Source organism: Siphateles boraxobius, unplaced genomic scaffold, assembly GCF_051911475.1.
Source record: "Siphateles boraxobius isolate OS27281-9 unplaced genomic scaffold, OSU_SipBor_1 61, whole genome shotgun sequence".
NCBI lineage: Eukaryota > Metazoa > Chordata > Actinopteri > Cypriniformes > Leuciscidae > Siphateles > Siphateles boraxobius.
In genome coordinates, this window is record NW_027509188.1 from 10,366,182 (window position 1) to 10,392,637 (window position 26,456).

Genomic DNA, 26,456 nt, shown 5'->3' on the forward strand with positions numbered 1-26,456 from the left:
CTAATAATAATATTCTGTTAAATTTCTCAACCTTTATTTAGGAAGAAGCAGATTTGGCTGACATTCTGAGATCATTCCAGAAAGACCACATTGACACTCAAAATTGTGCCATTGTTGTTGCAAGACGGTCAAAAATTCTTCACAGTGCCTGTCAAGCTCTGTCAAAGTCCTACTTTGCTTGGAACAGAACTCCACGAATTGAGTTTGTTTGAGAGTCTGATGAAGATCATGGTGGGCCACAAAGAGAGTTCTTTAGGTCGGTATAAACACTTGTACTGCTAGACTGGGGGTACAAATGTTGCATCTTGAAAAACTAAAACAAAATATTAAGGGCTAAACTCATGGGTACAAGTCAGATTTGATATTGTGAGGTATGATACTAGGGATAATCAGCTTGGGGGGAAGTTTTCTGTTCTGAAAGTTACAGTACATTTTTATAGTACAATTAACTTACATTATCTCAAATATCCAGAAATATTGAATTCCCTTTCTAATATTAAGAAATGCTCTAACTAAAATAAATGTACTTATTCTGTGTACTACAGTTCGCCCACAAACATTTTTACTTGGTATATACATTTTAAACTAATTCTAACTTTATTTGAAGTAATAAACTGAAACAACTAGTAATAGACTACTTTGAGTTGAAAATTTATATAATGTTAAAACAAATATAATTTTCCTTCCATCAGGCTCTTAATGATCGAGGCACAGTCAGCACTTGGAATTTTTGAAGGAAAGCAAGGCCAGGTTTTTTTTGCCTACAACCAGTCAGCCTTAGAACAGAACCGGTTTTACACGTGTGGAAAACTCATTGCTTGGTCACTGATTCATGGAGGCCCAGGCATTAAAGCCCTCCATCCGGCTTTGTATTTGTTGATGTGTGGACAGGAAGGGCAGTTGGATAGGTTTGATTTTCATGACTTGCCAGATGATGAAGTGCACTTAAAGTTGCAACAGGTAGCCTATTATCACCTATATGTTTAACCTGATGAACAATTAAATGGTAATCTAATATTGTCTAAAACTGGTCTTTTTAGATCAAGCAGTGCAAAAGTGTGGGAGACCTAATTTCACTGAAGGCCTCTCTTGGAGACTGGATTGCAGAATGTGGGGTACCCTCGATCTACAATGCTGGCCTTCCTGAAATGCCCAGAGTTTACAGCCTGGCCATTAAACACTTTATTTATCTTAGGTAAAAGAAGCCAACATATCTTAAGTCAATATCAAACTGCAATTTAGTAATCAAACCTAAAACAATTTTATAACAGTGCAGTTAAACGTAAATAAACACCTATATTTTGAGTGTTATCTTTTTGTTACCCCAGGTCTGCTAGCATGATTTCACAGTTTAAGGCAGGAATGAATTCATGTGGATCAATTTGGCAGACAGTGGAAAACAACTGGATGGCATTCAAGCCTCTGTTCACTAACACTCAGAAGCCACTGACGAGAAGTGAGTTCAAAGACCTTCTTGTTGTGAATTGGAGTCATGAAGGCAGCAACCACAGACATATTGAAGAGGACACCATCTTTGCTTGGGAATGTTTACTCAACAGCATTCAGGGTAGGTTGTAATATAATTAATGTATTTTCATTTATAATGTTGGTTTAAGAGCTTTGTTATTTCACTTGGGCCTGGATACATAATCAGATCAGGGGTGGGGAACGTTGATGCTGGAGGGCCATTGTCCTGCAGAGTTTAGCTCCAACCCTGAAAAAAACACTCACCTGCCTGTAACTTTAGCAATCCCGAAGACCTTGATTAGCTTCAGGTGTGTTTAATTAGGGTTGGAGCTAAACTCTGCAAGACAATGGCCCTCCAGGATCAACGTTCCCCACCCCTGGTTTAGATAAAGCCAGGATTAGGCCTTTGTTCCATTAGGGCATTTAAGTAGATTTAATAAATGTGCCTTAGAAAAAAAAAATACTGTTGTGCATCTTCAGACAAAACAATGACACGGACATATTTTAAGAGATGTAAGTTTGAGTTGCTTTCAATTAAAACAGCTCAAACATTTAGTCCAGGACTAGGCTTAAACCTTGTCTATGAAACCGGGAATTGATGTTTTATCATGTGATTAACAGAAAAAGAGACCTCTCTGATGTTTGAGGATCTTCTGACATTCATGACCGGTGCTGATGCTGTCCCTCCTCTTGGCTTTCCCAAAAAAGCTGAAATTGGCTTTTACACTCAAGAAGATGGATGCCGGAGACTGCCTTATGCATCAACATGCTCAATGGTGCTTTTCCTTCCAAGAGGGGTACTTGATGAATCAGAGTTAGAAAACCTGCTGATAGATGCAGTAAAAGGCTCAGTTGGGTTTGGAAAAATGTAGATCTGGTATAATATTCTGAATCTTTCTCTTGATCATGTTCTTGATCATGCTGCCATGGTTTTCCAAATGTTCAATATACAGTATTAGAGTAATAGTTGACCTCAAAATGAAAATTATCCCATAATTCATTCACCCTCAAGTCATCCTAGTTGTATATGACTTTCTTCTTTCAGTCGAACACAATTCTATTAATATTAAATCAAATTCTTAATAAAAATAAAAAAGTCCTATACAATTAGGATGACTTGAGGGTGAGGAAATTATGGGATAATTTTCATTCTGGGGTTAACTATTCTTTACAAATATAGACATGTTTGTCCAAAGGCTATAGTTCACCTCTAACGAAAATTGACATTTTTCAATTCAGTTTTAACTTTAAAAATGAGTTGTAGTGACTGTTCTGATAAAAAAAGACTACATTTGCCTGAAAGTTCAAAAACATTTCAATAGTTTATTGTTACACAATTTACAGAGGACATACTGAGAACACAACTGTATTTGTCTATAAAATACTTGGACTAAATTGACTGTTTTATGGATTCATTTTACTAACCTAAAAGGTTCAAAATATATCTAATGGATTTTGAAAATTATTAATAATTCAGGATTATCTGAATTCTTGTGTCATGTGTGTAAATTTGTATTATGTGTAGCGTGATGATATATAGTTAAATACAAATAAGTAGTGCTGTATTCCATAGTTTCCATCATCTGATAAGGGATCCAGCAATGTTTGAAGGTTATCAGTATCTGCAACACTAACTCTTAAAGTGCTTTCTGGAACTGTGATGGCCCGTGTGTCAGTCTCATCTTCCCCTACAAAGTCAATGCCATAGTATTCTATGTCAGATGCATTAAGGACAAGGTTTGGCTCAATAATCATACCAGAATTCCACAATGCCAGTGGACTCATGGCACCCTCCGTTCTTAGATTGTGATAATTCCATTGTCTGACAAACTCATCACAGGACCGCTGAATTCTCCCAAGAAAAACATAGTGCAAGGTCCATAAGTGCATCTCATTTTCTGGGTGTAGAATGTCCACATGCTCCATGTATTGAAATAGCTGCCTATAAAAGTCCGATACAACCCTGTTTACATCCCCCCAGAGACGCTCAATTCTTTGGTTGTGCACACTTCTTCCCACAATAAAACTTCCTCGGTCTGCGCCTCTTCTTTCTATCATGTACTGTGCAACATGTACATTTTCCATACCTCTGTCTCCCCTCACTCTTAAAGGTAAACCAAACTGAGAGACACCGTTTTGAAAAAATGACAGTACTGTGTTGGCACGATTGTTTGTGGCACATCTCAAATAAATAATCGTTCTGCTGAATCCATCGATGCAGCCGTGAAGAACAAATCTCCATGAAATCAGTTTGTGGTTAGAGTCAATATGCCTTTAAAATAAATAAAAAGAGGATTAATTTGACAGTAGAAGAAATTGAAGCATAAGTACCGTGTAGAGATAACTCTTTAAGGTAAAAATTGCAGGTTACCTCTTTTTACAGTGAATAAAAAAATATGATTTTATAATCAAGCTCTTGGCTGCCCAGAACTGCAATTCAACTTAATACTTACATAAATGTAAACGGCATCATTTGTCAGGCAACTTTTATTATTAACAACCAATAAATAATTGGTTGTTAATAATAAAAGTTGCCTGAAAAATTGTTGTTTATAAATGAAATTGAGACAAATACTGGTAGGCTACACGCCGCAATATGAACAATTAAAATATATATATATCTTCTTGATATTGATTTGTCAGTGGTACAATATTTCATTGTCCAGTTTACATACCATAAATGATTTGATCCTCTCACATTGTACACTCTTCTTCTAATGAGCCGTCTTCTTCGAATCAAAGTTCCTGCTGGGTCCATAAGACGGATCCTCTCTCTAACCCGATGCCTTTGGACTCTAAACCCCCTTCCTCTAATGCTTCCTTGAAATTAAACAAAGAAAATGAAAACATAAAAATAAAATACATTTCTGAAATATAATTTATAAAAATTGTATTGAAACAGATTTTTTAAAATAGTATAAGTAAATAATGTGCAGCCTACCTTGTACTAGTCTTTCACCAACATTTGAAGTGTGTGCAGTGATGTCTCGAATTATGTCATCCAGCTGACTGTTTGGAATTGCATCATAATTGTTGAGTAGTCCAAAGACAGCACTCCTTCGAGAAAGGGTCGACAAACCAATGCCAAGGACGTTTGCTATGGAAACCCATGACATACCAGTTGTCCTCAACTGTAAAAGTTGTTCAGCTGTGATGTGATATCTGGAAGTTAGAATTAAAATGTGATGGTTTCACTATTCTTAAGACAATAACAAATGTATTTTACCTTTATAGTTCACCCAAAAAAATGAAAATTGTGTCATCATTTACTCACCCTTAAGTTGTTCCAACCAGGGGCGGAGCCAGACGATGTAAACATTCGGGGCTTAGCCCAAACCTAGGGGCGGTCCAGGCAGGGGCATACTCCCTTGGAGATTTTTCCCCATTTACGTCAGCTAAATGCACTATGTTTCAGGCTGTTTGAGATATTAGAAAGCCTAAAAATCTATACACTACCTGGGAAAATTATGATAGTTAGGCCTACTCAGTAAAAAAAAAAAAAATCACAGAGTAGAGCCTACAACCTATTTTGTATGTAATTGTTCTCCAGCTGTAGTGAATCCAAAACACCAAAAATGTTAAGGATGACTCATTTTCACCCCTGGCAACTAAAAAGAGGCAACCATTATCTGACTATTTTTAAGTTTGCCTAAATAGGTAAAACACAGTGGTATCTGGTGGCGTGTAAAACTTATATAGCAGCCCTTTTAGACTGGGGCCAAAACGCCACCTTAACTCGCTGAGAATAATTTAAGTCTCATGTGTGCAATAAAAGTTCCAAAGACCTGTGTCTTATTATTAAATATGTATACTTTTTGTTCAGAATTGCTGCATTAAATATTGATGATATTGTGCAATATGTTACAGTAAATTAATGATGCGTTGCCCAAAAAGCTTACATATAAAATTGTGGACAGTGATATTCATTTAATTAGCAATACTCTGCTGCTACCATTTATTCATTATCACTGTTCACCATAACAATTCCTTTAATTATGTAAATACTAATATGTTTATTACATTATTACAGGCGCATCTCAAAAAAATGTAATATTGTGGAAAAGGTCATTGTGCTGCACCACCAGAACAAAACTGACAGATTGAATTCTCAGGAAACCTTTGCAGGTGTTTTGAGTTGATTAGCTGATTAGAGATCTTGTCAGGTCGTATAAACAATTCTTTGTTCTAAAATTCTAATACATTTTGAGATAGGCGTACTGGAGTTTTGATTTCCATGAGCTGTAAGCCCATCATCATGATTAAAACAACAAAAGGCTTGAAATATTTAACTTTTTATGTAATGAATCTAGAATATATTAAAGATTTACTTTTTAAATTAAAGTATGGGGGGGAAAATAACTTATTGACGATATTGATGCATCTGTACTTGGAATTGTTGTCATCACTTAACTCAAGTGTTAGGCCTACAACAGCAGATTCACATGTAACACTTGTCCGCGGTTCGTCTGACGCTGCTTCTGAATCTCTCTCCGGCCGCTGAGGTTTACTGTTAGTGTTCCGTATAAAAAAACTTTATGATGTCCATAATAACTTCAGCCGGTTAGCCAGTAAGCTCGCTACGACGCCGGTTTAAACATACAACAGCCCGCAAGCGGCCAACCCCTGATGACAACGGCGAAGAAGATTAATTTATATTCTTCTTCGTTAGTTTTTATTGGCAGTTGGCAGTGATGCGCGATGCATTACCGTCCGCCACCACGCACATTGTTTAATTTTTTGCCGCTCCATCAGAAATTCTGAGAGGAAATTAAACAAAGTTGAAGTTATTTTAAAAAACCTAAAAGATTCGGGGCTTTTGACAAACCATTCGGGGCTTAAGCCCAATTAGCCACCCCCCCGCTCCGCCCCTGGTCTCTCATTTTCTGAATGAATGTCTCTCTCCCCTAGAGCCTCCTCAATTCTATTCAAAATGTCAGGAGTAGTTAAAATGGTTTCCACAATGCGCCTAGCCATTTTACCTCACTCATTTACATTAATAGCAAAGGTTTATGGGTAAAATTTAATTGAGTTCACAGTAAAATGTAAATGTATGAACTTGTATCTGTTTACATTGGTCAGCGCAGCGCTGGTGAGGATTGTTCGCGCCGCGCTGCCCAATGGGTGTCGCTAGGAAACACGTCCGCGCTGCGCTGACGAATCGGCCGCGCGGCTCGGACCATTGAACAGCGCAGATGACATGTCAGCGCGGCACGAGCTCTGTAAACCCCCGCTGTCTCGTCCCACTTTTGGTTTGTTTGGCTTCCCACAATGCTCGGTCTCTCTCGCGCACACTGACATGCTCGGTCTCTCTCGCGCGCACTGACACGCTCGGTCTCTCTCGCGCAGTTCGCTTCACTTTTGTCCAGTTCGGCGCCTCATAAAAAACAGCATACGCGCGCAGAATATCATACACGTGCGGGCGCGTTTCTGCACCACGAGCGCGCACAATTCACTCATAAGGCCCCGTTCACATATCGCGTCTTTTGCGCGCTCAAGTTCATTATTTCAAATGGAGGCGCGCGGTTTGCGCGCTCATAATGGAAGCAACGCGGTCGTGGTGCTACGCGCTCGTTTTTTCCAGGCGCGTCCGCGCCGCATCGAGATAAAAACATCTCAACTTTTCAGAATGCCGCAAGCGCACCGTAGGTCACGTGACACGAACCAACCAATCAGCTTCCTCGCCATTTTTGTTACCTCAGCAGAACTAAATGGAGGAACGGCTCATCATTGCGGTCCAGGGATTTCCTGAAATTTATGACTTGTCAAGCCCTCATTATTTTGACTCAAATAAGAGGCATAATGCATGGAGACACATAGCCTTGGAGCTTGGAATAACTGGTAAGTATAATACTGTTTTACATTAATGTTTACTAACTGGTTTGTCAGTCATGCTAGCCGATAACATTTTTCAGTGTCATGCAAAATGACTGTCAGTTATTATATTAGCACCTAAAATGTACATATTAGCAAATAAATGTCCATATTAGCACATAAAATGTACATATTAGAACCTAAATGTACATATTAGCACCTAAAATGTACATATTAGCACCTAAAATGGACAAAAGTTTTCCTTTTGAAAAGGTACAGTCCCAGTGACAGCTTTTGTACCTTTTTTTCTGAGAGTGGTAATGTTACATGCATCTATCTGTCCTCTGAACATTAATCATTATGTTTATTCAGAGGATGAGGGCAGAAAGAAGTGGAAATATTTGAGGGATAAGTATATAAAGGAGAGGAAAGCAGAAAGGGAGAAGAGAAGTGGCTCTGAGGGAGGAAGTCAGAGAAAATGGAAGTTCACAAATGCTCTCAGCTTTCTGGAGCGATTTGTGAAGGAGAGGCCAACGTCATCCAACATCCCACAGGCCTCAGATCAGCTAGGCTCTGAACGTAATGAGGTAGCTTTCTACAGAAGTTTGAAGTCAGAAGTTTGGATAATATATAGAAAGTAAGAGTAGCTGTTAGTATTTGGATAATTGAAATATGCAGTATTTACTGGAGTAAAAGCTAATACATAATAACATACTTCATCAATCTTAAGTCATGATTTGTTTTTCTGCTAAAATAACTTTATTTTATTCTCCTAGGACAGCCAAAGTGAGGGTCTCATTACCTTGACCCTACTTCCTGTAGAGCCAGAGCCCCTGGCATCGACCTGCAGCAGCAACAGCAGTCAGCTAACAAACATCCAGTCCCTGTGTCCTACACCTGTCACCCAGGTCTCTAGATGTTCCTCAATGGGAAAAAGGAGGAGAAGTGCAGAGCCAGACCTCTCTGAATTCCAGAAGAGCATTCTAAGTAACCTGAGTAAACCTCAAGACTACGATGAACTCTATTTCATGAGTCTCGTTGGAACATTTAAGAGACTTCCTCCTGAGAGAAAAGCAGAAGTGCGAATGAAAATCGAGCAAGTTCTTTATGAAGCTGAGTTTGAGTGAGGTGTGTGTGTGTGTGTGTGTGTGTGTGTGGTGGTGGTGGTGGTGGTGGTGGTGGTGGGGGGGGGGGGGGGGGTTAGTCAGTGGAGACAGAGGTGATTGTCTATTACATTATTGTTATTGATATGTTATTGTTATTTTTATTTACTTTTTTTGTTCATTGTTTAACTAAAACGTGTATTTTTACAATGTTGATTAATACATGTGAATGTTTCTAAAACAATTGAACTGATCAATAAATTAATTAATTTGAAAATGAGGCAAGTTGTATTAAAATGTAATTATTTTATTAAGTAGTATATTACAGATTAGTTTATTCTTTGGTTATTCACTTATTCTTTGTTATAATGTAACATCAAATAATGTTCTCCTGCCATGGGACTGCACCCTCGGTAGATGAGAAATACTGGGTAAATTTCTCTCTGATGGTTATAGCTTCGCGAGACGAGTTGTTGCTGCTCATCCTGTGGAGATCTCCCATTGCCCTTGGAGTGGAGTCAGGTTCTGATGACGGTGCTTGTGGATGATCCTCTGCCTGATCTACCCTCAGAAGGTTGTGGAGGATGCAGGTAGCCTTAACAGCTTTCTCTGCCATTTCTGGGGTCACTCCTAGCACTCTTCTGTACAGCCGCCATTGTGCCGCTAGGATTCCAAATGAGCACTCCACCATTCGCCTGGCCCGGGAAAGCCTGTAGTTGTACAGCCTTTTCTCTCTCCCAATGTTCTGGCCAGGATGTGGACGCATCATGTGGCGTCTGAGGGGAAAGGCTTCATCCGCAACGAACACATGTGGCATAGGCCCCAGATGCTCTGCACCAGGGAGAGGTTTGTCCTCTGGTATGCCAAGGCTGCCCTGACAGAGAGCTCTTCCAAATGCTGAAACAGCCAACGTACCACCATCACTACTTCGGCCATAAGCTCCAACATCCACCACCTGGAAGCGATACCGAGCATCAACAACAGCAAGGAGAATAATTGAGAAGGAGCCTTTGTAGTTAAAATAAAGGGAACCGCTGGACGCAGGGGCCTGAATCACTATGTGCTTGCCATCTACTGCCCCAACACAGTTAGGGAAATTCCACATCTGCTGGAAATCAGCTGCGATTTCTCGCCAGCGTTCCCTGTTAGGTGGTGGCATGTATTCTTCCACAAGGTTGTCCCATATGGCTTCACACACATCTTTTACGATGCCTGCAACTGTAGAATGACCCACGCGATAACTGAAGGCGATGGTCTTATATGAATCCCCAGTTGCAAGATATCTGTAACAAATGTACATTTATATTTAGTGTGTGTAAAGTATGTATAAAAATACCACAATTAAGTTATTCATATATAAAGTCATTTACGAATACTAGTAGACCTAATGCCTATGTCAAAGCATGACTGGCCTAAGACATGAAACGAGTGGTTATCAATGTGTATAAATGCAACGTGTATCAATGCAACGAGCGCAGACATGCTCTTTGAGGTGGTGACCATAGACCTGCATTATATGACTGACAGACAAGAACGCCTTGACCTAAAAATATCAAAATTGAAAATACTGTGAAAACAAAGACACCTACATCTTGGATGCCCTTGAGGTAAACTAAAACATACTAAAAATTAATTTCAAAGTGAACTATCCCTTTTACTGATAGAAATTACATATATTTAAGAGTAACTTACTCAACTCTGCTTGTACTGAAATGAAATACTTCTTTCACCACTGTGATGTCATGCTTTGACATAGGCATTAGGTCTACTAGTATTCGTAAATGACTTTATATATGAATAACTTAATTGTGGTATTTTTATACATATGGACAACGCTGTAAACTGCTGCACTACTAGTAAAACATATATTTACTAAAAATATGAATGCTCACAACTTATTTCTTGTTAAATCCATCATTGTTTATAACGAATTGTTCTATATTCTATATATAAATGTGTATGTTTGCTATTTCTGGCGTTTTATGACCACTTCAGTTATATCTAACCTCAGACAAATGCAGAGCCGTTGGGCAGGAGAGATGGTTTCACGGCAGAAGCTCTGTTTACCAATGCTTGGGCCAACTTTTCTTAAAATATAATCAAACTGGTCCTTGTCCACTCTGAAATAGGCTTTGAACCTCCCATTGTCCAGGCGGAGTTCCTGAATCAGCTGGTGAAATTCCCCATGGTTCTTGCGTTTCTGTAGTATACGGTGCACCCAAACACTGCGTTTTTTACTTTTCTGAGTAAATAAGTCTTGTAACAGGGTTACAGCAAGGGTTTTTCGGTGGTGGAAATCCATTGCTGAAATTTCCTTCATGTAACGGAGAGAGCAGCTGATGGTTGCTTAGCAACGACAGACGCCTCCGGAGCGCAACCGCCCTAGCGCTTCTTTGGAAAAAAGAGAACGCGTGCGCCTAGCGTTTTCTACGCGTTTTTAGGCGCGATATGTGAACGGGCCCTAATTCTGCACCGCGAGCGCTCTGTTAGTATACGCGCGCGCGTTCTAAGTTGACTTTTGAGACTTTGGAGGCTGGGACAGTGGCGGATGACGTCACATAGCATTTGATTGGTAACTTTAAACGTCACCTGTCCTTGAGTCTCCCGCCTCTCTCTTTTACCCGCCGATTTTGAGGGAAGGAATCAGCCAAGATGTCTGAGAAAAAAGAGGTAAAACGAGGAATTATTATCCTTGTACTGATTATTCTCTCCTGTTCATCACTTTGGTCAACCATGGGTTGTTTTAAATGTGTTTTACAAATAGATACAGAATGAATGAATGAAGTAACGTTAATGTTGAACCGACGTTAGGCAAGCCAATCGACACAATTAACTTAACGGTAGTTTGTTTACATTAAATGCTGCAATACACGACATTACTTTTGCTCAGATTTTGTTTAGATTTGTCTGCACTAGAGCACATGTGTATGTGTGGAATCTCAGATATTGATGTGTCATATGTGATATCTGACATATCACTAAACTATCCGCCTATTAATGCTTATACTTATAATTTTTATACTAATACTTATATTTGTTTAAATATAAGTATTAGTATAATACTTATATTATATTTATCAGTATTTCTGATTATAAAAATAATTTTCAGAAATGTTATATACTTTGTTATTAAAATAGTAGTCTTTGTTTGAATGGCAAATTGTGTTTTTGCCGGTTTCTCATAAGGAGTCTCTGCAGATTCTCCAAACCAGAGGAATACTGGTAATGACATTGAGCAGAACATGACAAGGTTTGTCATATTCAGGCAATAGAGCTAAGCAGGGCTGGTTTTTTTGTTTTTGTTGTTGTTTTTTATTCATTTTACATCATTTAAAAATTAAATGTATGCCATGCTTAACATTGTTTGTCTCTTTAATGCATCTTACCCTGTCTCATTTCTTATTTTACTCTTCTATAGATCCTTCCCAGGACTGTTTGGGAAGAGATTTACCAAAAGAAAATCACCAGGGAGAAAGGGAACAAATTCTGTTCCTTACGTAAAAAGGCTCAGTACCATTAAATGCTTCCCGATTCAGTTCTATTTGGTGAACAAATATGTGGAGAAGACACCCACAAACACAGAAGAATTAAACCTTCTTCAGGCAGGGATGGGCCAGAGAACAATTTCTGTAATGGAAGATGCTGACCATTCATGGGGAGGTTTTTTCTAACACTATTGCATTTAACATCATTTAGCATACAAATGAGACCAATAGAAGCAATCAAACCAGCAATAGGGCAGAAATATGCAGGTGCCATGAATCGTGACCAGGCACAGTTAGTTAAGCCCAGTACAAATAACAAAAGCTTTTGTAAAAAACAAAACAAAAAAAATGTGTATTTTTTCACATAACAAAACAAATAAAGAGACAAAACAAGTGCCATGGTACTAAAACACTTTAATATTAGAACTCAAACTATATTTATAAATATTTAAAAACATACACACACATATATATATATATATACACACACACACACACGAAGTGTGACGACCTGCAGTGCTGTGTCCAGTGATATGCACAGGCTTGTGATGTGATGTGCGTGGAGTGTGTGATGGAGCAGGTCTGCCAGCTCCTCAACAAGAGTCTCCCTAAAGGCCTTGTGGCCTCCTAAGACTCCTAAAAATGTCTTACACCACTTCTGGGTCTTGTGGTTTGTAGTAACTTATTAGAGCATCGGATAGGGCCACTCCACCCATGCACCTGTTTGGACATAAAAAAAGCCAGTTCTCCTCTGCATCTCACCCTCCTCGTCCACTTGTTGTTTAGCTGTTTAACTGTAACTTTTTAAAATTTAAAAAGATAACAAGAAAAATTAGGGTGATTCAATAAATTATGATTAATTCACTGCCATTTTGTTAGTTATATGTAATCCTGTAATCAAAAAGTAACTGTAGTCTAATTGCAAATTTTTTAAAACGTTATGTAATCTATTTCCAAGAACTTGATGTCCGGAATCCAGTGTGTCCCACCGAATTTTGTGTTATCTGTGCTTGGTGGACATTATACATAGGTTTTTCTTTAATAAAAAACTTGTATTAATTATACACAGCTGTCCACAAAACTTGAGGAGACATACACTAAAATGGCTGATTTGAAAGGGGCATGGATGTTGTACAAGGCTGTTGGTAAGATGATGAATCTTCTTATCTTTATGTACTTTGTCTATTAGCAAATTTACTTTACTTGAAATTGTACAATATTAAATGTTTGTTTTGTTTTTTTTCTTGTAGGGGGATGTGGACAAAGGAAATTGTGCATTGTGCCCCCTGAGGCAGAAGGATATTCGGGTGTTTATCTATATTCAGTTACACGTGGGAAGTCAACACTGTTCATAGTACCAGTGCAAGGAGCACTTGATTTGACACCCCTTCCTTACTCTTCAAAGGAGTTTGAAAAAATGCCAAAAGCAACATGCCATTCCTGTTTAGAAAACATGCCAGTCCAGTTATTAGCCGCACATTGTGGTATCTTGTGAGACAGTGAAGGTCTCAACTGACTCTGATGAACAGTATTTTACCCATAACAATTGCTCTAAATAAATGAAATTAACCAGATTAATGTACTTTTTCCTTTGGCTAATATGTTTGTTTTGTTTGTTTATTTGTTTTTTTTTGCAGACTGAACATTTCCCGGGGTCACCAGATGATGAGGATCTGCCATCAACCAGTCTTGTCAATGACATTATGCCATTGACATTATCCATTGACAACTCTCCAGATGACACTCCCAACATTAACTTGTCTGTGACAGTAAGTCTGTCTGTTAGAAACTCAAATATAAAGTCTGACATATGTTTTTTTTATTAATATTGGGCTACATTTTAGACGGCCTGTCCAATTTGTGAGCGGTTGTACCCCAGTGACTTTGTGGAAATTCATGCAAGCATCTGTGGTGAAAGGTATTTCTCAGTCTTCTCATTTTCATCTCATCATTTTCTGTAGCATAATTTCAAGTATCAAACAGTTGTTTTATCCTGTTGAAATACAGACTATATCTCAATCTTTTAGTATGACTAAAGCATGTATTCCAACAGATCTTATGATGAAACAGAGACCATCAACTTAGATAAAGTAACCGATGGAACAGACAGAACAGAGAAATTGCCTTCGAAAACGATTTAAGGCACATCAAGAGATTAAAAGGTACTTTCAAAACAAAACTTTCTTCAGAATGTTAATTTTACATTTATGACATGAAATTTCCATAAATCCTATTTTTTTCTTTCCCAATATTAAGCATTGCAGATGTCATCAAAACCCTTACTGAACGGATAGATGAAACCAGCATCTTCAGCATATGTGTTACAAGGGATCAGATGCTTGAAAGAGGCTTAAAACAGTGGCAGCGACAGAAAAAATCTTCACCAAAAAATCCCCTTACTGTGCGTTCACACCACCGCCGGCGAGAGCGTCAAAGTGGCCGGAAGTCATTCATTGTCAATGAGAGCCGGCGGCGAGCTCCGGCGAGAGCGGCGCGTCTTGGACGGTGAGAGCGGCGAGGAGAGTTGAAGTCAGTTCAACTTTATGGTAATAAGCAATGACGCGGTTCGGCGGCAACCGGCGGGAACCAATCGGAATATAGAGGTGCTGCGTTTGAGAGGAGTCCAGAGAACGCAGTCCTGTAAACTTTGGTTCCGACCACATTAGTTCCCAAGCAAAATTGAGGAGGTTGATCATTTGAATTTGATAAGAAGGCGCGCAACATTAGTATTTATAGGCAATATTTTCGCGCTAGAACGCTTGTTTTTCAGCGGGAATATAATAGCACTTAACCATGAACACAAAAGCCACAACACACAAATGGCTTTTAATTTGTTTATTTCATTAGCAAACATGTCACTATAATTGTTAAGTTTTTCCATCGATCAATTTTCTGCAAAAATAACGATCGACATGATTGATGCTTTGTGGCCCCTTTAAATACAGTTGTAAAAATGACCACGCGTTCGATCTACGTCACAGCATCGGAGCGTCCACGAATCTTTCCAAGGCGTCGCTGGCAGGGCGGCGAGAGCGAATTTTGCCGCTCTCACCGGCGGCGGTGTGAACGTACAGTTAGAGTTTCTTTTATTGGAGAAGCTGGCATTGACAATGGGGCTCTGAGGAAAGAATTTTTAACCGGTATGGCTTTTTTATTTTGTTATCTACCAAGAGCTCAAAAATTATGCATTTTTTAATGTTCTCTATTTCATACTCTAAAAAGAAATGATGGCAGGAATAGAGAAGCGGTTCTTTGAGGGAGGAGATAACGGCAAAAACCCAAAGTATTCAATGACGGACATGGACAAACACAACTTCAAGTAGGTTATAAAAAATGTAAATAAAAAAGTGAAATTATATAGTAACACTTTTCTATATACCGAATCCATGTTAGCCTAGCATTTCACACTGACTGTTCACATGCACACAGATACTTGCATTACAACAATTCTGTTGTTTCAAAAAGATTAACATTAGATGGACTTTTACCATATGTAATGAGTTTTTCATACAAGTAGGGGTATAACGATTTTGTGCCATAATATGTTAAACCCCATATACAAGACATGTTTCAGATTATTGTACTTTTCTCTCAAAAGCAACCTCACTACTCACTGATTCTGATATTGCTACCCAATGTGCAGTAATTATTTGTTGGATTGCAGGACTATTGGGGAAATATTTGCTGTCAGCATCACACAGGAGGGACCACCCCCAAATTTTTTTATGCAGTGGTGTTACAGCTATATATCCACAGGAGAAATCAATCAGGAAGCGATAAATGAAAATGACATTACAGACCCTGAACTCATGGAACTAATAACAGAGGTAGTAGTTCATTAAAATGTTAAAAAATTGCATTGGTGGCAAATGTTTAAATGTTATCATTATTAATTCCATACTTTCAGATACTTAGTTTCAAAATAACAAATTGGACCCTGTTTTGTGTGTTTTATAGATTAAGGCAGCTGACAATGCAACCCTGATGGTGTGCACAGACAGGATTTTGTCATGTGGAAATACAGGGGCAGTGTCCATACAAAGAAGGGAAGACATTGTGTGGTAGGACATTTCCTTGAATGTTAATTCAACTTCTAGAATTGACCTTTTGTACAGGACATGGAGGATGAAGGTGAATAATTTGTTGGCCTGTCGCGATAGTCGGTAAATCGATTAATCGCACGATAAAAAAAAGGAGCTTGATGATTTTTCCGGACGCGATAATTTCCATTTGCATGCTTGTTTGTTTTCCTCGTCTCTCTCTTTCTCTCTCTCTCTCAAAGAGACTGGATGACAACCATGGCTTGACATTTAATCCCACCGGTCACAATAGTGGCTATAAAAATGTTACTGAATAATCTATCAATGCATTTCCAGCAGATATTGAAATAATAAAGGGTCTCAATGAAATATGTGCAGTGTCGCATGTTTACTGTAAATAGTCACATGACCAGAGCTGTTTATTTCCTGTTTGTGCCAAGTGAAGAGGATGGCAACAAGAAAGCTCCCAAAGAAAAGATTAGTAAAGTATGTTAACATAAAGATAGGACAGAGATTTTTGGTACACATCATGTTTAGGGTGTCTAGTATTGATATATGCATTTGCAATTACTCAACTTTGTTTATTGTGTTCATAGAACTCACAAACATGTCAACGGCAACAATAGTGACCGGTGGGATAACACATTGTATCTACATGCTAATACACAAATGCTAACTGTTCTACCGTACTTTCTGCTGCTACCTAACTTACTACCTAATTTTACATACAGACATACACAGAAACACACACACTCACACATCACACACACGCCACGCATGCCACACACACACACGCACGCCACACACGCCATGCCAGAGACTCCACACACACCACACCACACACCCGCACACCACCACACACCACACAACACACCCCACACACTCACATCACACACCCCAAACGCACAACCAACACCACACACACCCCTCCATGCACACGCACCACACACTAACACCCCACATGCACACCCAACACCACACACCGCACCACACACACCACATGCTTCACACACCCCACATGCACACCCAACACCACCACACACCCCACCACGCACACCCTACACAGATGTGGCGGGGTGATTTCTAAATCACACAAGGTCGCCAGATAATACTAATCCAGTGCGAATAGGGCTTTAGATGTAAATGGTCTCGGAACGACAATATTATCGTTTATCGCAATAATTTCTTGGACAAATTATCGTCCAGCAAAATTTGTTATCGTGACAGGCCTAATAATTTGTACAAATTAACAATGTTACCATATTAAATAAGAGAACACTAAAAGCCCCGATATACTCACAGCAGCAATATACCTCTGAAGACACCTACCTATTACATAATCGCCACTGAAAAATGGTAGTACGAAGGTGTTTACCAGCCGGAGCAAACTTTGCTGAACTTGAAACAGCTGAAGCGGTTTCCAACTGCCTAAACAGTTACACCACGTCAAACTCAAAAGGCCACTTTTCTCAAACTCAAGGCATGCTCATGCACACCCTAGTGAAAAAAAAGTATGCTAAGTATACTTGCAGCCAGACTAATTGTCAGTATACTTCAAGTGTGTTAATGATTAGTTAACTTGAAGTGTGCTATTTTGGATAAATTTTTTTTGTACTAAGTGTATTTTAGTTATAATTAAATTATACTAAAGTATAACTTTAAGTGTATTTAGTGTACTTTTTGATGCTACATTGAGACAATTTCAAGTATACTTAGTACACTTTTTAGGCCTAAGTGTTTATAAAGTTCATATATTTTAAACACACTAAAAGCTTAATCATTTTGCTATGTTCTTACACAAAGTACTCCAAAAATGTATTGTAAGTAAGAGCAACATAAGTATGTTTTCTTTAAATGCACTAAAACTTCACTAAAAGTATTCTTGTGTTTAGCATATTTCTTAAAAGTGTAACAAAGCATATATTTTTAACCAATGTACTTATAGTGGACTTTTTAGAAATATGTTAAAAGTATGCTTGTTTTTCAATATACTTTTAGAAAATATACTAAAGTACAATTATTTTAAAGTGTGTTAAAAGTTGTATTGTAAAAATAGGTAAAAAGGATGATGCTAATATACTTTTAATATATTTAAAGATAGTACATTTTTTGTTAGTATATTTGCAATGTACTATTGAAAAAGGGAATATATTTCAAATACAATAAAGTATACTTTTTTTCCACTTGGGCAGGAGCGTCGCTCTTTAAATCTATTTAAGTATTTAGGTAATCAATCTAATTGTTGCAATCTGATTTCAGCCTATTCTATATTTTTCTTTGTAATAGAAGTAATGCTATTTTGTTTCATGGCAAACAAGGAACTATAACTTGATTATCTTATTAATCAAGTTATGATGCTTTTAACCCTACTTAAAATATACTTTAACAATGATTTTTTTTATCACCTTTTCAGAAGAGGGCAACATAGGAGACATGCCTGAAGAGAAGCGTGATGATGAAGATGTTAAGGCAGAAACACGCATCAATGACATGAACATTAATGTTGGCAGGTTCTGCCAGTGGCTGACAGGACAGGCTCATGTTCCACTAATTCATGCAGACCGTGAAAATTTCAAAATTGTCATGGAATTTGACCATGACTGTCATGTGCGCTATGGCAGGGGTTTTCAAACTTTTTGTGTGTGTGGACCACTATTTGTAATCAAGAATTTTCACGGACCACCTCATAATACACATAATAAAATATATCTACACACAGTCCTTCCTGAATTAATCCGCACCTCTAAATAGGCTTACTAACATTAAAACTATAACTGGTCATCACATCAGTACAACAGCTTGTTAAAAGAAAGTTTACTGCACACAACGGCTGCCACAGATTTAATTTATTTATATACTCAAGCGCCCGAGGGCATAATCAGGTTCATTTCAGGGATGCAAACATGTATGGTCAAAAAAGAGAGAGGTAATCGAAGCCCTCGCCCCGCGGCAAATATCCAGATACTTACATTGCCGCCAACCCCTGCCACCCCTATAGGCACATATAGTAAAATGAAATAAAAATAAAGTTTTAACAAAAAAAGGTTTTATAAAAAGATAAACCTCACATATTTCAGCCTTTAAATCATTTTTATAAAAATAATTATTGACATTTACATCGATGCACATTAGCTTATCTTTAATTATTAGCTAATAGTAAAATTCGGTCCGATTTTCCCGTGCCGTCTGTCGTTGCTATGCGCGCTCTCCACAACTTAGTTGTGCTTAGTAGCTAATAGATTTCCACCACCGAAAAACGCTTGCTGTAGCTCTGCTACAAGATTTATTTACGGAGAAGAGAAAAACACCCGTAGTGTTTGGGTGCACGTGCATTCTTACATTCTTCATTGACTGAGCTTTCAATGTTTACGGAAAGGATGAAGCTGATTTGTTTGTTCTTGTCACATGAACTGCGGTGCGTTTGCGGCATTATGAAAAGTTGAGGTGTTTTCATCTCGCTGCGCCTAAAAAAATGAGTGCGTCACTTCAATTATGAGCGCACTTGCCGCGCGCCTACATGAAATAATGAACTTGAGAGCGCAAAAGACACGATATATGAACGGCCCCTTGATGCGCTACCTCCAATTGAGCGACGTGTTGGAGACCCCAGTAAAAGATACGCAACAAGAAGAAACACTAGCGTTTCACACTTGCGCGCATACTGCTGTTTTGGCGTGCAGTATTCTGATTTGCTTATTTCCTATTTACCTGTTCGGTGGAGGCAATCCAGAATTACTGTTGGTGAAATTATAATCAGACAAATATTTTATATAATGACAAAATATTTGCCTCTGCCGCTTTCCTCTTCAGAGAACCTGTTGCTATCCACCGATCCATGTTGTGGTTCTAACGGCACTGAACTTGAACGTCACGGCCGAGCACCACTAGAATATTTTAGTAATCACACAATAACCTGACAATTTAATTTAAATTTTATATCAATATAGGCCTACATATTCTTTTTACTTTTTATTTACATTTTTATTTATTATTTATACATTAATTATTTACTTTACATTTTTATGGGGATTCCTGGTAAAATGAAGGTAAAAAATATTATTTTATATTTTATTTTGCCTTTCCACGGACCACCTGCAGTACCCTCACGGACCACTAGTGGTCCGCGGACCACAGTTTGGGAACCACTGCGCTATGGTACACATAGCATCTGCTATCCTGTGGTTAATTCTTGTTCCCGCTCAGTGACATTCCCTATTACACACCTGACGACTTATGCAGAGTTCAAAAGTGTCATCTCTCAAGCCATTGTCCATGGGTATGAATTTGGCTGCTGTTAGAAAGGAAGTGAGCTGGAGAATTCCCCATCTCATTGTTCAGGTCTATTATAAAGAAGGTTACCAATGATAAAATTGATTTCTATAAAGTTCCAGAACAATTTTTAAAGGGTTAATTCACACAAAAATTCTGTAATTTATTACCCACCCTCATGTTGTTTTGAGTATAGATTCATAAACAAAACCTTGTAGTTGTACTTTATTATTTTAAGGAGTGTTTATACATTTTCTTACTTTTCTGATGCTTTCCACATCATTCTAACGGATCATTAAACTTTTATTTTTAATTTTTTTTTATTCAGAAGCATTTTAAAGGTGCAAAACGCAGGTTTCTGAGTTTTTGCAGAACTACGCCCCCCTCTGGCGACAAGCGAAACTGCAACCAGAGTTGTGCACGCTCATGGACCACACGCACACGAACGCATGCACGAGCACGAGCTGTTCATAACTAAAGGAGCATCTGCCGCACAGATCTTTGGTGTACAGCCAAAATGTCTTCAGAGGTAATAAAGTTATAAATCTGCAAGTCATTTCAAATATATGGAAGGAAAGACATTTGAGTAAATTACTCTTATGTGTGAGGGGAAAACGGGGGTAGTAGAAAACTTTGTTTATGTGTTTACTGTATCCACCTATGATTGTATTGTTATGAAAACACGTTCATGAACAATATAATTGATTACTTCGCAATAGTTCAAAATAATAATCATACCGTACACGGTTGGTCAACAACGTTCACTCAAATGTCTCAAGGTAATAAACAATCAAATGTCACCATGACGTTTTCATAAAAGCCAAACAGGCTAATCCGCCGAAGACTTGTGGGGTTCAGCCTGTTGTATTGATCTGCTAAGTAGAATATTCCAATAACAATACAGCCTTTTTCTATTAGAATTTACGGGGTAGGGTCAGGGGAGGGGTCAGGGGAGGAGGACGGGGTAGGGGCAGGGGAGGGGTCAGGGGAGGAGGACGGGGTAGGGGCAGGGGAGGGGTCAGGGGAGGAGGACGGGGTAGGGGCAGGGGAGGGGTCAGGGGAGGAGGCCGGGGTAGGGGCAGAGGACAATCAAGATCTAGATTGATCAGTGAAGAGGACAGACAACGTGTGGCTCAGCTGTCTGCAGCCAGGACAGCAGAATTGCAGGTTGGTCTCACTGTACACGATCCAATTACATACATCCAGCCAAAATTTTAATATCAATGAATACTTATGATTGCAGGCACAGTTACAACGACTGACAATTGAAGAGAGGGATGAAGTACTCGAGATGGTAGTCACTCGTTTACCAGGTGTCCTTTTTGACATCATGGACTATAGGCAAGCTACACCCGGACCAGCTCCACCTAACAGTGGTCCTTTGACTTGGTGCACCTGTCTCAACTGCAGATTGATGCCTAGTGACATCGAGAACAGATGTTGTAGACAGGATCCAGCTGGCTGTGTCAGCAGAAGTGCACATATGGAACTTTACATTTTGGATGAGGGCATCCTGCGGCTGGCTCGACAGACCCGGAACGACATCCTTGCACTGGATGACAGCCAAGACCCTGGAGCGGACAATCGCGAGTATCGATACTCAGCTTACCGGCACTTCACCATCTGGCAACATGGCCGGCTCGGCACAGGCAATCGGGTTGTCATTCCATCCTGCTGTGTGTGGAGAATCCGAGAAAAATATCCTGACCCTTTTGGTAATTATGTTGGCTATAAAGAAGCACCATTCAGACAATAAACAAGGAGTGAGCACATCATAAAATATGGCAACAAGTTATTGAAGAAATGGCTTTATTGTAAAAAAAAAAATATTCCTGTCTGTAAAAATAAATAAATATACATTGACTATTTTTGTATTTGACTCTGTTCAGGGAGCTGATGGCATCTCCTAGAAAAAAAAAAGGATTAATGGTATTAGAACAGTTAGAACAGTTTACTATGGAAAAGAAAAACAACACTGAAGTGATGTAACTAAAATAATGAATGGAAATAGATATCTTGCTTATATAAAAGAATAACAAGTTTTTCACAACATACCTGCCCTCTTTGGACCTGTGACTGCACCAGATCTGCTGTAGGAGGGGGCACAATGCCAGACAGGGGTCCCAGTAACCGAGGGTTATCTGGTCTGTAGCTTCGTTTTCTTGGGAGTCCTCCTGCAGACTGAAGTCGTAATCCTAGAATTTTCATAAGCAGGTCAGGGATGTAACTATAGTCTTTTGCCTCTTTCACTGCTTGTACCCGATAGCGCTGTGACTTCTTGCTGTACAGTCTTTTTTGCCTGCAGAATAAATTATATTACATTAGTGCTCTAAACATGCATTATATTGAAAAGTCATATAGCAGTCACTTACATCACTTGGCCTTTGTTGTTGACATGTACTGGTCGATTGTTGTGGTGGTTGTAGTCCAACGCCGCAAGAAATGTCCTGGCTTCATAGGCTTCAAATGAAAAGGCAAACCGCTTGCCAGCATACATGACTATGTGGTTTTGGAAGGATTCTAGTTGTGAAGTTGTCCTAGGAAATATAATGAAATCAAATGACAATGGGTCAGGGTCAGGAATGAATATTCATATTGAACAATGTAAAAATTGGATTATAACTGTTTATAGTAACATACTTTTTATTCAATTATTCAGATGGCCATACCTACAAAATAAACATTCTTACCGGAAGGTGAGAAACTTCTCAATATCCTTGAGCCATCTGCGGTTGAGCACTATTTGTGACAGAGCCACATTTGCTGTAGATCCAGGGGGTATGACCTCTCTTTCATCACCCAAAGGGCCATGGAGGCATCTGCCAAGGGCCCATTCATGTACTCCACTGACATGGTGGAGTACACCTCGCCACACACCCTAAAATACACAAATGTCTTTTACATAAACACCCCAGAACCTCTGTAATGTAATAGTAGAAGCAAAATTGACATCTATTACTACAGTACTTAACATTACTATTGCATACACTTTGAATGATCATACTCACCATAAACTCCTCTCTGTTGTTTGCAAGTTGACAAGCAAACCAAAAGTGGTTTACTATATCTTTTATCCAGGCAAGTATACTTTTTTGCCCTGACATCATCCCGGCCTGTTGAAAGAATTCAATTGTTTCAGTAATGTTTCATTACTGCATGTCACTCTCAACATGAAAATCATGTCACTCACAACATGAAGTCTCTTAGTGAGATTCTTTGCAGCATGCCAGACGTCAAGGGAATGTAAAACACCCTTCTCCTTGTATCTCCCCTTTTCTGGATCTGTTATGAAACAAACATTACATTACAAAAATGCAACCATCACCATCTCAAATTCAAAAAATATTCTTACGCATGAGTGAAGCAATCTGCACATGTGCGTCAGTCACTATTTCTTTGACGTTCAACTCCCTCAAAAGGACATCAAATGTTTTGATGAAGGCATCCTTCTCCATAGACGTGCTCTTCCTACCAACATGTCTTTTATCAACAGTGACAACGTTTATGATGTCTCGGCTCTCCAGCTCCATTGTAGTGTATGTGCAATACATGGCTGAGTGTCCTTATAGAACAATAACGAACATATGAATTTACATACAATACATACATAATTACATAAAAAAAAAAAAAATTAAGTGAAATTTTTTTTTTAAACCACTGAAATACCTGGGGAGTCCATTCGTCCATCAGCTAAAATACAAATACATATGTATGTTAGCTATTTGACAATTTGCGAACACGGTACATGCAATTTATTACTTACCAAGGACAACCACACTGTCTTTAGTCTGTAATCGGTTGATAATGAGACCCCTCTTCTCTGTCCAAAAGTCCCTTACAGCTGGCACGCAGTAAAAATGTTGTATCCCATAGTGTGTTGAAGATGACACCATTTTGATGTTCATATATTTGAAGAGGAGGGCAATCTTGGAGTAATTATTCCCAGACAATAGAATATTTGATGCAAGCATAAAGTCCCCTCCTTGCATCCCATGTTTGAACAAAGGTTGGCTGTTCCAGATCCACAACTTGTGTTGGTGTGGGCAAAACTATGCAGATAAAGAATAAGTATTACAAATGCCCATACATTGTATTCCATGTTATACTGTTGTTCATTATTATTTATAAAACATTGCATAGGCATTTGGTACTCACCCACTCCAATATAACTGCAGTGCCTCGCACACGCCACTGGACATTGAAAGGAGGACGGCCGTCACACTCCACTCCTGTGCTGTGGTTAATGTAGTTGCATTTGGTTATAGGCAGCTGAAGAAAAGTGGCCATTTGCATCAGGTTTTTGGTGTATGTAATACAGGCCTGCTGGTTAATTAGGTCACTCTCAGCAACCACACGCAGAAGGCTTGGAAAGTTGGAGATGCCTGATGCTGAATCCCCTGCATCTTCCTCAAGGTCTACTTCAGGTGTCTCATCCGCTGGCTCATCCCGGTCACAAATATCCATGACAGCTTCTTCAAGGCCAATGATGGGTAGGTCATCAGTCGGTTGCAGCATAGGAACACCAGTGCTGTGCAACAAAAAAATATGCACTTTATTCATGCCTTTACCAGTTAAAGACTGTAGGACTTTACTAGGCATTATGACATAACATACAGCAAAGATATAGGTGGGACATAATCAGAGTCATATGGGTCTGTGTCCAGTTCTTCCTCAAACTCTATCCTGTACAAAAGATAAAATACAGTATCTTAGACAACAATATTTGAGAAGAAAAAAAAACATAAACTGATGACCCCAAACAAAATAAATATTAGAATAGATAATTTGCAACTTACACACTATTTTCCAAATTGTAGAATTCCTGGTCATTTATGGAGATATCCTGCAGCTCGATAGACTTGAAACTACAGAAAAACACAGTAAAAAACTAATGCAAAAGCACTGCACGTTACATTTCAAAATAAATGTGCTTACCTTTCTTCCAATAGCCCCAAACCTTCATCTTCTCTCAAAGGTTGTACTCCAGCAACCAGGAAGTCATCCCTGTTTACATTATATTATTACCCAGTAGTCATAATGGTTTGTCACATATTATAACTAAATGTACTGAGTTGAACACTACCCATTATACAAGTTTAATTCAACATCAGAAGGAGCAAGGGACATGTTTTATTTCTAAAATAGTCCCTGGAAGCAAACATACCTATCAGACTCTCCTGCCGTGACTGAACTTGGTGGATGTGGTATTCCCAATATATTTGCAGTACTAGTAAATGCCTGATGATGAGGTGTGGATGTAGATGGTGCTACTACGGTCTCCTCATAGCTGAAAACAAGAAAGCCATTGTTACCATACAGAATACAATGAGTACATGTACAGGTAATAATGATTATTACATCAGAGTAATATCGAAAATAGGATTAAATCAGAGCTAAACCAGGTCCAGACCCAGTAAAGTTAGCCTCTGAAGAAAGGTATTGTTTTACATAGAGTATAATACATTGTTTCCCCCACATACCTCATATATACTACATAAAAAATTTACCACATTCACGGGAACAATTTACTATTTTTACCGAAAAAGACAATATAGCCAATGCAACGGCGTTCTTCCTTGTTGGTCAATGATATGAACACCTTAGCATGTTAGCAATGGACACAAGGCTAACGTTATCGGCAGGCCATGCACAAAAACATAGTTAGCATCTTTTATTGGATATGTTTTATGTTTCATGTTGTACTATTCTTCCGAACACAATTCCTAGTTTATGAAACTGTTCACTAACAATGGTAGTAAAATCAATTCTGATTGTACATGTATCTAGCTTACGCTAAAGCATTACACACTTTACGCATCATCATTTGTTGTCATACATAGATTGGCCGTATCAAACATTAGAGACTGGGCTATATCTTACCGTTTTATCAAGAAAAAAGCCAACTGAGGATCCCGTTTCAGACCAAGAGCAGACCGGAGATCTCTCCATTTGTTGAAAGCCTTCCCGAGGTTGACTCTCGTCTTACTCCGATGCCTGTCTGACTCCAATTTGGCCCTTTTGGTGGCACTAGACAAAATTTTTCTTTTTTTAACTTTACGTGGAGTTTGCGTTGGGGTTTGGAACGGACTACAAGCCGGTCTCTTTGAATCCATCTTCTATTTTTGACGCACGAGTTGTCCGCTGATGCGGAGAATGGCGGCGCCGATGAATACACAAACTTGCGAGACAGAGAAGGGCTCAGTGAGCGTGAACGCGAATCCCTCCTATATATTTTACTCTACAGGATTATAGAGGCAATCTCAGTGAGCAGAGAAGGGCTC

General features: G+C 38.8%; 1 protein-coding gene and 3 long non-coding RNA genes across 4 annotated transcripts in view; 1 reads left to right on the forward strand and 3 right to left on the reverse strand.

Annotated features, from left to right (window-relative positions):
- The window catches only part of LOC143718418 (uncharacterized), a 227,329-nt gene that overhangs the window by 72,591 nt on the left and 128,282 nt on the right, over positions 1 to 26,456 (forward strand). The gene's annotated exons all lie outside the window — the stretch shown is intronic.
- LOC143718403 (uncharacterized) lies at positions 1,534 to 3,290 on the reverse strand. The gene is made up of 2 exons (XR_013196369.1): positions 3,225 to 3,290; positions 1,534 to 2,294 (listed from the first exon to the last, which is right to left on the reverse strand). It is a non-coding gene; the product is annotated as an uncharacterized LOC143718403 (long non-coding RNA).
- Positions 3,346 to 6,007, reverse strand: LOC143718375 (uncharacterized). The gene is made up of 3 exons (XR_013196332.1): positions 4,409 to 6,007; positions 4,143 to 4,287; positions 3,346 to 3,739 (listed from the first exon to the last, which is right to left on the reverse strand). It is a non-coding gene; the product is annotated as an uncharacterized LOC143718375 (long non-coding RNA).
- Positions 21,348 to 25,539, reverse strand: LOC143718452 (uncharacterized). The gene is made up of 14 exons (XM_077209512.1): positions 25,340 to 25,539; positions 25,111 to 25,179; positions 24,972 to 25,040; positions 24,790 to 24,858; positions 24,331 to 24,703; positions 23,939 to 24,224; positions 23,842 to 23,865; positions 23,528 to 23,737; positions 23,366 to 23,457; positions 23,184 to 23,288; positions 22,866 to 23,053; positions 22,548 to 22,712; positions 22,231 to 22,474; positions 21,348 to 22,081 (listed from the first exon to the last, which is right to left on the reverse strand). Exons 5-14 carry the CDS (start codon positions 24,688 to 24,690, stop codon positions 22,061 to 22,063), a joined length of 1,695 nt encoding a protein of 564 aa, XP_077065627.1. The 5' UTR covers positions 24,691 to 24,703; positions 24,790 to 24,858; positions 24,972 to 25,040; positions 25,111 to 25,179; positions 25,340 to 25,539; the 3' UTR covers positions 21,348 to 22,060.

Excerpts from the sequence above, each read along its gene's own strand:
- LOC143718452 (XM_077209512.1), bottom strand. The coding sequence starts at position 24,690 with ATGCTGCAACCGACTGATGACCTACCCATCATTGGCCTTGAAGAAGCT. Across the intron at positions 23,054-23,183 it reads ACAACAGAGAGGAGTTTATG|GGTGTGTGGCGAGGTGTACT; the intron begins GTGAGTATGATC and ends TGTGTATTTTAG. Across the intron at positions 22,082-22,230 it reads CACAGGTCCAAAGAGGGCAG|GAGATGCCATCAGCTCCCTG; the intron begins GTATGTTGTGAA and ends TTTTTTTTCTAG.